Raw genomic sequence first — 15,038 nt, 5'->3', positions numbered from 1 at the left:
TGTAGGGAGTCAGGCATAAATGAGCATTTGTCATTCGACTCATCTAGTGCATTCGCAGCACACAATGCCTTGGGCATGACACAACAGAGTCTGGTGTTTATCTTTTATTACCTGCCAGCCCCCTCTGGAAAGAGCTTCCATGGAATTCATCATCTGCAGTGTTTGTTTCAGGCATACATATAAATACATGTTGAATGCACTTGTTGGGGATATTGTGGTTTCCACGGGCGTCTTAAATAAAAAAGTGTGAGATGAATAATGAAGGGGACCTTCTGCAGGAGGTATGAAGTTAATAATTAAAATGTTATTTACCAAAATACTGACAGCGAAGATTTTTATTGTTGTATGTCAACTATTTGAGTGCTGGTATGAATAAGGACAGTATGATTATACTTTTGTTATGCCTGCTTTGGAGAAGTTTGTGAAGACACTCTGTTCTTGAGTACACATTGAGTTTATACATATAATAAAAACTGAATTCAGAATTTGCATTAGGAATACTCATTTAGTTTTAATAATCATTTAAAATAAGTTCATTAGGCACTGAGTTTCAGAAGCATAGGGATGCTATAAAAATTGTTTTGCCTATTTTGGTTATTATTGAGAACACAATCTTTGTTTTTGTCAAAGTGTTTATCTCTTTCTAATAAAAATGCTTTGAAGTCAAACGATTAAAGTTAAGAACTGGGGGAGGCTAAAAAATATTAATACTTTTTCTCCCACATTCTAAGTTTGTCTTAGATTATTAACTGGGCTAATAATCAAATTAATAGACAGATTAAAAGGAGAAAATCAAATTTTAATACATGTACATGGGGAATGCACATTAGCATGAAAATTCCAAAGACAGTGAGACAACATTGGGCATATGTAACATTTTGGACAAAGGAGAAAAGGATGAGGAGTTTTAGGTTTTAAAAGTGAAGCAGGGTTTTCTGTCTGAATCTCTTGGGCAGGAAAGAGAGGTCAAAGGCTCTTTCTCAGTCATGTTTCTTAATAAACAGCTTAAAATCAATATCCTAAGAAGGTAGCTTCATGGTGGCAAAACTTTGGTTCCCTTCAGAACCCATTTTCAAATTATATTTGCAATGCACAGCATTTTAAATAATGACAAGTGTTTGTCTAGTCTAGAATATATTAAAATACTCAGTTGTCGGCATGTAGCATTTCTCATTGGTTCTTAATGTGTATGTACCCAATGTCTACTCTTGTTTTTCTGACAGACCATTTTGAACAGCTTAAATGTAGACTGATAGGCATGCTGTGGTCAAGTCTTGGAGGATGTGTTTTTTTTTTTTAAGATGAACTTAAGAAAATATAATGCAAGAAGCACACCTGCTATGTGCAAGGCACAGTTGTAGAACAAAGCACTGTGTTTGAAATAGTGGCATATAGAGTATAGACCTGAGCCTTACTCCTTCTCCACGTAGTGGAGAAGACAGCTAAAACCTAAGGAAGAATGTGGTCACTGCTATGAATACAAGCAGTGTACTTTGGGGTGGAGACAACAACAAGTGTACTTTCCACAAGGAAACTGAGTAACACTATATGAAGAGGGGATTCACTGAAGAGTAGCTGTGGCTTATCAAGTGGTGACCTATGATTGTCAGAGGAGTCAAATGATGGACATGTTTGTGTAAGAGAACAAATTCATCTGAAAGTAAATTGGTAGTTTCTAATGATGGCTTAGAGAAAGAAAGTAATTCGTATGTATAGCATCAACTTTTTGAAATTTTGATTTCTAATTGTTTAACTTCTTGGAGTAGATTTTGCTACTCTTGAGCTTATGGTAACTGCATAGTGTTTACTCCCAACCTCTCACAATTTTAGCCTTGGGTTCCAGATAACCATGACCCAGGTTTTGTGAAAACTCTTAAGAGTCACGCTCTTTCCAGATCAGTCTAGACCAAATGTCGATTTTCCATTCTTAGGAGAATAGAAAAACCAAGCATATAATTTTAAAGTACATAATTTTCATAGCAAGAGACATCCTTTCTCTTTTGGGAAACAAGTTCCTTGATGACTGAGATGGAACATTATATTTAATAGATGTAATAAAGGAGAGCCTTGGCATCTACTTGACCCAACTCTTCCACTGAATGACCTCCTCTGTGCTCTTCTGAGTAGGGTCACATTCTCAGGAAGAGAAAGTATATGGGAGGAAGGAGGGAGATGGTGTATGACATTCCATTTGTAGTTAAATAATGTCTGGAAAAGGACAATCATTGTGTTCCATACCAGATGCTCTGGTAACGTGAGCAGCAACAGCATGAGTTTAACTGCAAAAACACGGCAGCTGAACAAAGGTTTGATGGATTCAGAAGGGCAGATTGTGTGTGTGAAGAAAATCCCTCAGGATGATCACTGCCCCAAACGGAACAAATTCTTTCACAGAATATTCAGTAAAAATGAACAGTTATTCATCTTAGATTTGGTATTTCCCTAAAGGATATTTCACTGAGATTCCCTATTCAAAGTAGTGTCATAAAGTCATGCATTCAGCCAAATTCTTACCAGTGATGAACAGAAAATAGATCAAAAACACATTCTTATATCCAAAAATAGACCTCAGAGATGTATAAAGTTGTGAAATTGAGGGAAATGACAAAACATCATAATAATTAAAATCTATTTATCACAGATCTTGTATATGGTACTGAGATGGGCAATATGCCAAGTGAGTTGGGTAAGATCTGCTCTCTGCCCTATAGATGTTTATGATTCACACAGAAAACACTTGCACAGGCAGACACAGAGTGCTGATGCTTCCACAATGCAGGAGGAATGGATGCTGTCTGGGGTGAGACCAGAGGTTCATCCTGCTCTGTAGCCTGTATCTGTCTGTGTGTCAGGGTACTAAGTGCAGCTCTGTGGGATGCTACGGCTGACCTTCTAGAGACAAGACTCAAGGCTAGAGATTTACCTACCCCAACTTACCCTACTTTCCCTGCTTTATGCCATTGTCTGTGCAACTCTATAAAAACTTCCTGATTCTATTTTTATATTTTAAATGTGTTTTGTATTTTAGGATTCAAAGGTTTGATTTTAAATTTCAAAGTGTTTAGTTCATTTTATATTAATTTTTATTACCTCAAATCTAGCTTCTTCCAGTTCAAGTACCTCTCTCCATGTTAAAGATTAGGTTTATGTTTCACATACAGTGGTTGAGAGCACAGTCTCTGAAACCAGAGTGCGCATGTTTTAATCTTGGCTCTACCATGTTTCCCCAAAAATAAGACTGAGTCTTATATTAATTTTTGCCCCAAAAGACGCATTAATGCTTATGTTCAAGGGATGTCATCCTGAAAAATCATGCTAGGGCTTATTTTCCGGTTAGGTCTTATTTTTGGGGAAACATAGTTCTACTTACTAGCTGTATTCTCTGGGCTTCATTTGGATATTAATAGTGCCGACTGGAATAAATTTTGTGGAGAGATTAAACAAGCACATGTTAAGTACTTAGAATAGTGCTGAGATCATAGTGGACACTCATTAAACAGGAGTTATTCATTATATACACTTTACTGTATTGTAGGCTGACCAATAATAGCTCCCCCAAGTTTTCATTTTTACAGCTTTGAAGAGTTACACTTTTTCCTTTACACAGAAGAACTTTTTTGTCCTTTTTTAAATTTTTATTTGTTTCAGGTGTACAAAAGCAACATAAGGATTAGACATTTATATACCTCACAAAGTGATCATTCCAGTAAGTAAGCCTATTACCCATCTGACACTGTACATAATTATCACAACATTATTGGCTGTATTTCCTATGTTGCACTTTATATCCTGTGACTATTTTTTAAAATTATAGTTGACATTCAATACTATTTTATATTAGTTTCAGTTATACAGTGTAGTGGTTAGACATTTATATAATTCATGAAGTGATCCTCCTGATAAGTCTAGTACCCATCTGACACTATACAGAGTTTTTACAATATTATTGACTATATTCCCCATACTGTACTTTACATCTCCATGACTATTTTATAACTACCAATTTGTACTTCTTAATCCTTTCACCTTTCTCATCCAGCCCCGAACTCCCCTCCTGTCTAGTAACCATCAGTTTGTTCTCTGTATCTTTGAGTTTCTTTCTGCTTTGCTTGTTCATTTATTCTATTCTTACAGTTCCATATGTAAGTGAGATCATATGATATTTGTCTTTCTCTGACTTAATTTCACTTAGCATAATACCCTCTAGGTTCCCTCTATGTTATATTGTCGCAAATGGTAAATTTCATTCTTTTTAATGGTAGAATAATATTCCATTGTATATATGTACCACCCCTTCTTTATCCAGTCATCTATTGATGGACACTTGTGCTGCTTCCACATCTTAGCTATTGTAAATAGTGCTGCAATGAACATAAAGGTGCATACATCTTTTAAAATTAGTGTTTTGGATTTCTCAGGATAAATACCCAGGAGTGTAATTGCTGGGTCATAAGGTAGTTCTATTTTTAATTTTTTGAGGAACCTCCACACTGTTTTCCATAGTGACTGCACCAATTTAAATCCTCACCAAGAGTGACAAGGGTTTCCTTTCCTCCACATCCTCACCAACACCTGTAGTTTGTTGATTTATGTTGATGGCCATTGTAACAGGTGTGAGGTGATATCTCATTGAGGTTTTAATTTGCATTTCTCTGATGATTAGTGACATTGAGTATCTTTTGAACTTTGCCTTTTGATATGATAATGATAACCATTATATGCTGCATACATTTATATGAATAAACACATACTTAACCACTTACAGCCCATTAAGGATTTCCTAAGGTACAGTGACTAGAACTATATTTATTATTCTAGTTCTAGGCACATTATATATTTTTAAAAGATAGAATGCCTTCTCCAGTCATTCTTTTTGATGACGCCTAGTATTTTTATCTACAGCAGCCCATTAGTTGATCTTGTCACTGCCAGTTCTATAATATTCTTGGATCTTATTTCATACTCTATTACAGAACAAATTCTCATAAACATATATTATATACTATATGTATATTTACATTTTTCCACGTCTTTTCTAACCCTTGAAACATATCTGTTGCTTTTTTGCCTATCCACAAAGCTTTCAAAAATTACATTCATACTCTCTACACAGATAAATATATTTTTAGGCACAAAAGTCTTAATTTCTCTGGAAAACATGGAGATTTATTTTTTCAGTTCACTTATGAAAATGCTAAATAAGATCAGTACTAGTGCCAAGCTCAAGTAAGTGTCCAAACTTTTTGCTTCCTTTATTATTTCAGCTTCCTTTGTGATTTAGGTTCATCTAATAAAAATAACATGGCACTATACCTTTAGAAAATAAATCATTTTTTCCCTTCTCTGAAACGATTGGTTAGGTACATCTTTTCATACAGAATGTTTGTGGCAGATTTTGCATTGCTGTGCCCCCAGAGGTGAGATTTATTCTGAGCTTGGTGCTGTTGCCTTGTATTTCGCCCTCTTGTTGGGAATGGATGCGAGATCCAGAACTCTTCACCTAGGGAGGAGCCACTTCTTTCACACTGTAAGACTTCTTTCACACAGAGGCTCTTTATAATGATAATTTGTCTATAATTCTCGGGTGGCTGTGGAAATGTAGGTGGAACAGGGTACAACCTCATCTGCCAATTTGGGTCTCGGTTATTTTATTGCAAGCGAGCTCAGCATCTCTGGTGGTAGAACTAGAAACGATTTGGTCACCCCTGACACTTGACTATCTAACCTCTCCACAAATGTGCTTGAGGATAAGCAATCTGATACTTTTCCAAAAGGACCATCCCATTTTTAGCCTGTTATATTAGGTAAAATTCTGATTCTCTGTAACTTCCAAGAAATGTATCTGTATTTTCCTTATGTACTTAGGTTCACCTCAAAGAGATGCTACTGAACTCTAAATTGAAATGTGAAGTTTTTAAAGAGAAGACTTGAATTTCCTGCTGCCTTTTATATAAAACTGTTCGGCATTTAATATTAAAGGCAATGTCCTTAGTTTTCAATATTTTGTTGCCTGTAAAGTTTGTAAGTAGCATGAAGAAATGAGAGTTTCAAATCACATGTTTGGATTCTGCTACTTTCTAAGTGTGAAGTTAGGCGAGTTACTGCAACTTTCAGAGAGTTATCTTCCTCATCAGGAAAATGGTTCTAGCAGCATCTTCCTCATTCGTACAACACATAATTCATACACCCTTCTATCATGTATTATATCATGTGCCATGGAACAAAAAGTAATTCATCTTTATTTTTCCCAGAGCATCTAGACCTATGGCTGAACTATTCCAGGTATTCATTAAGTACTTGTTGAATACATGAATTAATTTCATGCAAAGTAAAGTGGTCCCAGTAACTCACTTGTCAACAAAATGTCTGAATGTAGTATATCTATTCTCTTCAGTTTCTCTTTTTGGTATATTTTAAAATGTGTCTGGTTCCAATCAGTATCGACACATAAAATCTTTACTAGAAACAAGTATTAAAGAACTTATATTAGAAAATTAGCCATTACAAGAATTATTTGTTGTACCAAGAAACAACTCTTTCTGAAAATATTTACTTGTCAAAAATTTAAAGGTTATGGGAAGAAAAAGGACTTTTATTGTTTTGTTCTTTTTTTTTTAATTTTCCATTTTACTTTATGAGTTTCTGTACCTTTGAATTTTTGCAATAAGGATTATTATATTTATAATAAAGAACAAAAAATTCTCCAGAGATTCCCTGTATTCAGATGTAAACTCCTAAAATGCAAGACAGTCTAAAGATTAAAATTCTTTAAAAATGCACAGATCAAGGTCTGGTTTTCAGGATAAGTAGGTCATTAGGTAATGTCTCCCTAAGAATTTCTCATTTTCTGTAAGTTGGGAAATGGTAGTCCTTTGGGTACTTGTTCGTAATGAACTTGGGGACTCTCTAATTTTGTGTAAGACTTAAGTCCGACTTTGCAAAAACAGCTTGGTTGAAGGAGTGAATCACTTATTAGACCATAAATCAGTGTTCTGAGTTTTCAAATAAGCTCCAAATGATGCTTATTTATCTGGTTGGTGAACCAGATAACTACTGTGTTTCCCCGAAAATAAGGCCTAACCGGAAAATAATCCCTAGGATGATTTTTCAGGATGACATCCCCTGAATATAAGCCCTAATGCATCTTTTGGAGCAAAGCTTAATATAAGACCCAGTCTTGTTTTCGGGGAAACACAGTAACAAGGAGAATACTTTGGACAGGGTCTTGAGTAAGATATGGAATAGATCAGAGTCTACAAACATAGTTAACTACCAGGACTACAGAAAGTAAGTATTTTGTAATTTGTTCTTTTTAATGTCTCTGAATTTTCCTTAATATTGATGTTTAGTGTTTAGAAAATTCTTTTGAAATAGCAGCATGTTTTAGCTATGTTATGAGAAAGCATAGGACATTAGGTTTCGTCCATGTCTTAAAGGGAGTAATCATATTTTTGGAGATAAAGCATGGTGTAGAGAATAAATATAGTGAAAAACCCTGAAGGAAAGGTGAAATTAATACGGTAAAGGGACAGAGTTGTTGTGGAGCAGCTTTTCTTTTTCTAAGTCCTTCCTGAGAAAACATTGAAAGAGTTTATGCTCTATTTTCTCTAGAAAAACTGTTTTGATTACATCAACCTATTGGGTTACCATCAGTTCCTAATTGACACCCAAATGGCTCTCATTTGGAATCATTTATGAAGGAGAGATCTGAGTCAAATGTCCCTTCTGGCCTTATATTTCAACATGGTAGGCCTTGGTTGCCATTCATTCATTAATTTATTAGAAAATATTTATTTGGTTCCTATTTTATTCTAGTCAATATATTAAAAACAAGGATACATTTAAAATGTCACCTTCTAGGAATCTTCAATCCCTCAACAGGGCTCTCCTTGTCACTTCCTATTCCATTCCTCTTGGATTCTGTATTTTATTATTTTAGTCTCTTATTTGCCAATATCCTCAACTTATTTTTTATCAGTGTCTTCCTGACTTTTTATCCCCACATGTCCAACAGAGCTTTGCTAGAGGAAAAATATTTATCTGTTCAGATGGGCACCACTACAACTTTAGAGTCTCCAGTTTTTGAGGGGCGCTCGACATTTTTATTTCTGGAGTTGGCTCTTTCTCATTCTTTGCTATGACTCTATCAAACCATTTCCATCCATTCTCCTTAAACCTTTACTCTTCCATATCCCTATTGTCTGAGGCTCTCCCACCTGGAGGACAGAATTAGATGCTCCACAATTGTCCATCTTTCCTATCCAGAATAAATAAGAAACAAATCATCTTTATTTTTCAGAATGGTTAAAAAAGATCAAGCGTTTAAAATGAGTTTTAAATTCAGATTCTGCTCCTTATTGGGTGAACTTAAACTTCCTAAGGCTTCGTTATGTCATTTGAAAAGCACTCATTAAATATTGACAATTCCCTTTTTCCTCTCCTCCTCCTAATTCTCCTCTTCCTTCTTATTTTTCTTCTTCCCTCCTCCTTCTAACATTCTATCATCTTTTCTTTCTCTTATAGCGGCAGATACTGTAAAGTTAATTTCATTTCAACTCTAGTTTCCATCCTTTCTGTCCTCTCAAGGACCCACTTTATTTTTTTTTGTTTTCCTTTTCTCTTCAACATCTTTATTGATTCCTTTTATTAAGCATTTAAATATTTGTAAACATAAACTTTTCTTAGATCCCTATATATTTCTCTAGTGGCCATCCTCTCTGTCTTCTACTCTTCCTATTTTTGAGTTATATTTCCAGACTGTTTCTAGTTGACAATAGAGGATATTTCTGGTGTGCTTATTGTGTTAGATACTGGGCCAAGTACTTCTCATTCCTCCTCAACTCATTGCAGTCTGGCTGCTGCTCATGTTCTTCCACTGAAACTGTTCTTACCAAGACATCTAGTGACCTGGGGAGCAAAATACAATGGGCGAGTCTTAATTCCAACCTTATTAATCATTTCCGTAGCACGGCCTATTGGTGCTCCCTTCTTTTAATACATCTTGTATTTCTTGATGTCAATGAAACCACTCTGTCCCAGCTTTTTCTTTCACCTTCTGATCATTTCTGCTCTGACTACTCTCTGAGATTCCATTCCTATTTTTACTCATTGTTGTTTCTCAGTTTTATCTTAGTCCTCATATTTTCTCAATCACTCTTTTCCGTAATTATTCCAACCACTATCATGGCAATGCTTTTTCTCTTCCATTTCATTTTTTGGATTCTGACCCACATGGTCCATGCTTGCTGGATTCCTCCAGATGACACGGTTATCTTAGATTCCATGTGCCCAAAACAGAACCCAGTAATTCCCCTCTCAGGTCTCTTCCTCATTCTAGGTTTCCTAATCAGAAACCTGACTGTTACCTTTTAGCCTTCTGTCTCTTTTACCTTCTATATCCAGTTAATCACCAAACTGTCAAATCTACCTCCCAATATATCTGTCGTATGTTCATTTTTTCCATCATCACAGTCATTATCCTTATTCAGATCAAGGTACTCTCTACCCTGGATTGCCCAAGTGGATATTGAAGTCTAAATAGTTCCTTGGTTTACAGCTGCAGTGTTTCTTAGAGGGGCACCTAAATATATACTTGGAATTTAAGGAATCACAATATTTGGGCTAAACTGATCATTACCTTTTGGTTTGGAGAAAAAAGGTATGTAGGTTAAAGGGAGCTACTTTAATGATACTGAGAATTATTTTACAAAGCACTAAATAAGATCTCTGAGGAAGACTAAACATTTTACCAATTGTGATGAAGAAGATCGTAATTATGATTTATTTGAACAGGCTACAAAGTTTAATAAAGGATCAACTTTTACTGGAGATTAAGAAAATTAATCATCTTTGAATGGGTTAGCTATAGTAAATTGTCCAGGGGGTTGGGTTAATTTTGGTTTGTGGCCAGAAGTGTAGATAACTATCTCACTGGGATAGGCTAGATGATCCATAAATGCCTATGTAAGAAGGAAGCAATGGCAGTCACAGGAATGATAAAACTAGTTTTGTTTGGAGATAGGGTTTGTGTGTAAAAATGGCCAGCTGTGGAGCTTGGAGAGATTGGAGACGCTGGATTCTGCAGTGCCTCAGAGAATACTAATTAAGATTTTTCCTAAAGTTGATGGGAAATTGTGGAAGTATTCTAAGCAGAGAAATAACAAGACTGAAATTGTGATTTGGGGAAGTAACATGGAGAGTAGTCTGGAGGATGTATAGGAGAATGGTAACACCGAATGCAGGGAGAACAGTTCGGTAACCGCTATGGTAATCCAGGTGACAAGGTGGGAAGTGGAAGCACTCATTTCTAAATGGTGAATTCACTAAACAGAATTATCACAATGTATTTTAATTTATGCTGCTTTCAAGTTTTCACTGTTATAACCAAGGTGGCATTGGACATGTTTATTTTGAATTATTTTCTTAGACCAGGTTGCCAGATGTAGGAATAATAGTTAATTGGTATGGATATTTTTAGATTAGTTGGTGCAAATTTGTGATGTCTTTTTTGAAATATCTCTTCTGTAAATATTTTGAATACACTGTCCACCTTTTTTCTTTGAAGAATATACTTTAAGGAAACTGAAGACACATTCTTTTCAGTTTGACACATTCTTTTAATTTGGTAATCATTGATCCTTTATCCCCCCTTTATTTCTAACAGTGGTTAAACCTTGATGAATTTTCTTGGTTTGCTTTCTTTCTTGTGTACCTTTATCATTAACGAAATCAGAGTGTATGTTTATACCTCAGACTATAGCCAGTATACAGGGGTCAAAACAAAGGTTTTGACATTAAAAAGGTAACCATTAGAGAAAATTAAAAGTGAATGAATATAATCAATGATATTTAGAATCTAAATAACACTGGTTACCTTATTGGAAGGAAACTTATTAGGTCAAATTAGGGTCTATATTTAATGCTTGGTGGAATCCCTTTAGGTTAAGCCTCTTTTGGTTAATTTGATTAAGCCCCTGAGTTGAAATGCAAAATGACTAACTTATAGTAAGCCACATAATCAACTCTCAAAAGAAATACTGTGATGAGAAAATATGAATTATGAAACTACCTTGTAATATGAAACATTCTGTAAGGCCATTCCAGTGTATGAGACAAAGGAGTCATCTGATTGAATGATAACAGAAACATTTCTGAAGGGGGAATGTCAAAAGAAATCAGAATCAGCCTGTTGTAGTGGAATTTTGAGATTGTCTACGTTAAATGTGAATTAGATTTGCATATTTATGTTTATGTGATCAAAATGAAACTGCATATCTGTGTTTATGCTCGTCGTTTTTCCAACCCGGTTTATTTCATCCCTCTCTAGCTTCATCTTGGGTGTCCCCTCTTCTGTTTAAGCTTGGCCTAGTTTCTCTGGCTATCGAAGACTCTATTTATGAAATATTTGGCCTGTTCAACAATAGCAGTTTCAGAGTCCAAGTACAAGAATGTGGGGCATGCTACCTCCTCTGAGAATCCTCACACTACCTGACATACCCTCACCTCTCTGAGAGCTTCCTTGAGTTTATTGTGTTCAGACTCTAGATCTTCTTAGGTAAGAGACTGGAGCCTGACTCAATCGGCATCATCTCCTGTAAGTTAGGGGCCCATGAGGTATCTTCCTAACAGAGATCCCCAGTAATGCATGATGACTGGGTATTAATAATCATGACTAACATCTATTTAGTTACTTACTGTGCATCAGGCAAGGTTTGTTCAACATTATGGTGAAACCAGAAGATTTTTCAGCTGCTTGATAAACATTTCCAAACTTGTTTGTAAACAGCTGCAGACAAGAGACCCTTGAGGGTCCCCATAAACCCTCCAAACTTCTCTAACTGTCCTACTGTTCCCCTGAGGCCCTTGGATCTCTTCACAAGCCATCAACTAAACCCTGTAGGGGCTCTCTAGAGTTCTGCCCTAGCTTCCCAGTACCCCAACAATGATTGGGGGGCATTCTGAGTGACAGTATTTTTAATGCATCTTTAATGGATGGTTTGAGTACTGGTGCTTTGGAGCCAATTGCCTGAGTTCAAATCCTAGCTCTACTACTTATAAGATGTGTGATTTGGGGCTAATTAGTCTTTCATTGACTCAGTTTTCCTCACCTCTAACATAGAGATGATAAGGTATTATCTAAAGTGATTGTTTTGAGACTAAATGAATTAAACATGCAGAGCATTTAGAAGAGACTTGGCACCTACGGGGTATAATAAAAGTGTTTGTTATTTGTATTAGCTGTACTTATGGTTTAATATTTTGACCATCATCCCTGAGTACCACACTAGACACCACTCCTGGGGATAAATAGGTGGTTGCTTGCTGCTGCTATCATTGTGCCCAGGGGCCCTCTAAAACTGCTGAATATTCTGGACAGCATGCCAGGTGTTTGAGATCTCCTTTTTGTAGTTGAGAAACTTTCTTTTATGCTTTACTCCTTACATTATACTTTAAATTAATTGCCAACATTTAAAAGTCATACAATTTCACATAAAAATCCGGATTTCTGGCATCCCTTGGATTAGAAAACAGGCATCACTGGGGAGACCTTTTGTCATGGCAATGATCGGCCAGAGTCATGTGTTGGCTCCTTCCTGGGAAGAGGCATCCGCTCTGGTGTTCGCCATCCATCCTGTTGCGCTTTTTTGTTATCTGCCTGGAATTTGAGTTTGCTATTCCTGAACTCCCTGAATCTCATCTTTCTTTATAACATGGAAAACTTCAACTTCTATACAACATTTTACTACCTGTTCTAGAGTGTAAGATTCTTTATGAAAGGGACCGTGTTTTATTTATTTTTAAGTCTTTGACTTTGCATTACCCATAGTAGGTTACCCCTCATGTTCACTGTTTGTACTGATGAAGTTCAAGCTGGTGGTGAGTTAAGATGGTTTTAACTCTTATACAGGAAAGAGTGGTAGCAAATACAATTATAAAAGAATATAAAATTGAGGAAATTGTACAAGTTTTTACGAGTCACACAGATAATATTATATAATAGAAGTGGAATTCCATTTAGTTCAACTGTCAGGCTATGGCAGTGTGAGAAACTCCCCAAATAATTCCCATTCTTCCTTGACAGTCATATCACCTTGGACAAATCACTTAAACCCCTGTGGACCTATTTCTGCCTTGGCAAAAATGTAGGTAATAATAAATGTTCCCTGGATGTTTTGTGAGGATTAAATGAAACATAAAATATTGTCTGTTTATGAAATACTTGTAAACTGTTAATATACTTGCTGAGTATAATTGTATTTATGGTATTGTTTATAGATGAAGATCCAAAGCTTTAGAAGGACTTGCTGCTTAGTAGATAAGTCAGAATTAGACCCCAAACCACATGAATCTTGGCTAGTAGATTTTTCACTAAAACATCATTCACACTGTAACTAAATATAATTGAAAAATTAAGGAGAATAAAAATACTCTAGTGGAGGTGGTATAAACCAGGGATCCACTAACTTTGTTTCCGCTGTTAAAGCTATGTATATACTATGAACATCCTAGTATATAAGAAAATCAAAAAAACTGAACTAAATGTATTCGTCATCTGAAAAAAATTCTTTTTGAGCATCTCTTATGGAGTCAGAGGCATGTACTATGACTTAGTTTTTGGGTTTTTATTGGTGAAATTTTCAGGTTAGTAACTACCGTATTTCCCCTGAAAATAAGACCGGGTCTTATATTAAATTTTGCTCCAAAAGACGCATTAGGGCTTATGTTCAGGTGATGTCATCCTGCAAAATCATGCTAGGGCTTATTTTCCGGTTAGGTCTTATTTTCGGGGAAACACGGTAGGTGAATTGCCTTTGTTGTTTTCTTCAGAACCCTTTCATTTTGGTGTTGTTTATAGGAAGGCAGGTGAATGTCACTAAAATTAACTTTCTCTGGGCTCGAGTCTCTGGCATTTAGGAAGCAGAATGGCATTTTGAAATAATAAGGTCTGTTTATAAACTGCATCTTTCATTCACTCTTGTGGCCCTGGGCAAGTTATTTTGGGTCTTACTTTTCTCATTTGTAAAATGGAGATTCTACAACCCTGAGGATTATGCTGAAGGAATGTGCCTGACAAAGTGCTCAATTTTAGCACATTGTTAATTCAGTTGTATATTAGAGTTTAAAGCTGGAAGAAATCTTAAAATTTTTCTCATTTGATTCCTTCAGTCTGAATATGAAGGGATCCCTAATGGGTCAAACTAATACAAATGTTAATCTGCTCAGGTTCCTTTGGTATTCATATACGTGGCCAAGTATTTCATTTTCTAAATAAGACTTCTTAAAAAAAAACAGACACATGTATATATAAAAATATTTACCAAAAATACAATTATATAACATAAATTTCTGGCAATCAAATTTTAGAAATGGTGAATATGTACAATAGGCTAGTATATCACTGTCAGAATTCAATCAGAAGTATATCGGAAAAATTTACACAAACATTTGAATAAAATCATAAACTACTAGGAAAAAACCCCTACTATCTCAAAATAGGTATCATATGATCCAAATATAAGATTATCTGGAGTGAAAGAGACTGCAATTTTCTAAGAAGTGAAAACTTTAAAGTAACAAAAAGTCTTTATCTTGTGAAATATATCTTTGTTAATATAGAATCAAAAATAATATATCATAATTACATATAAACACAAAAAAGTGAAATTCTTTTTTACTCTTTTAATATGCCGAGGCTGAATTGGTTTCATTGACAAATGGGTACAGCTGTGCCTCAGCAACAACTCTGGTTATATATTTATACAACTTTCCCCCAGGTGTGGAATTTATCAGAAACTGCTCTTCAAAAAGATAATAGCTCAAAACATTTTAGAATGTAGTTTTTTGACCCTGACCCTGCCACTTTCCTCTCCCCTCAAACCACAATGAGGAGATTGTAACAAACAAACAAACCCCACTAAAAATAGCAATTCAGCTTTAAAATAAATTAATTTTTTTCAGTGTTAGCTTTTGTGTCCTGGGACTGTAGGGGTGATTCTGTCCACTACTGGTGTAGTGACAGCCTAGCTCTCCACCCCCAA

At 35.5% G+C, this 15,038-nt stretch overlaps 1 protein-coding gene across 2 annotated transcripts in view; it reads left to right on the top strand.

Annotated features, from left to right (window-relative positions):
• Nucleotides 1-215: 215 nt before the first annotated feature.
• LGSN (lengsin, lens protein with glutamine synthetase domain) overlaps nt 216-15,038 on the top strand; it is a 29,972-nt gene continuing 15,149 nt past the window's right edge. Inside the window, exon 1 of one of the 2 annotated variants that reach the window (XM_033103167.1) lies at nt 216-281. In XM_033103167.1, the coding sequence (XP_032959058.1) occupies nt 252-281 (30 nt within the window). In that variant the 5' untranslated portion in view covers nt 216-251. The remainder of the gene's footprint in view (nt 282-15,038) is intronic. The other variant, XM_033103168.1, reaches the window with a different exon arrangement.

Source organism: Rhinolophus ferrumequinum, chromosome 3 (genome assembly GCF_004115265.2).
Source record: "Rhinolophus ferrumequinum isolate MPI-CBG mRhiFer1 chromosome 3, mRhiFer1_v1.p, whole genome shotgun sequence".
Classification (NCBI taxonomy): Eukaryota; Metazoa; Chordata; class Mammalia; order Chiroptera; family Rhinolophidae; genus Rhinolophus; species Rhinolophus ferrumequinum.
The sequence above is the reverse complement of the archived record's forward strand: the minus strand, read 5'-3'. Positions and strand labels throughout refer to the sequence as shown.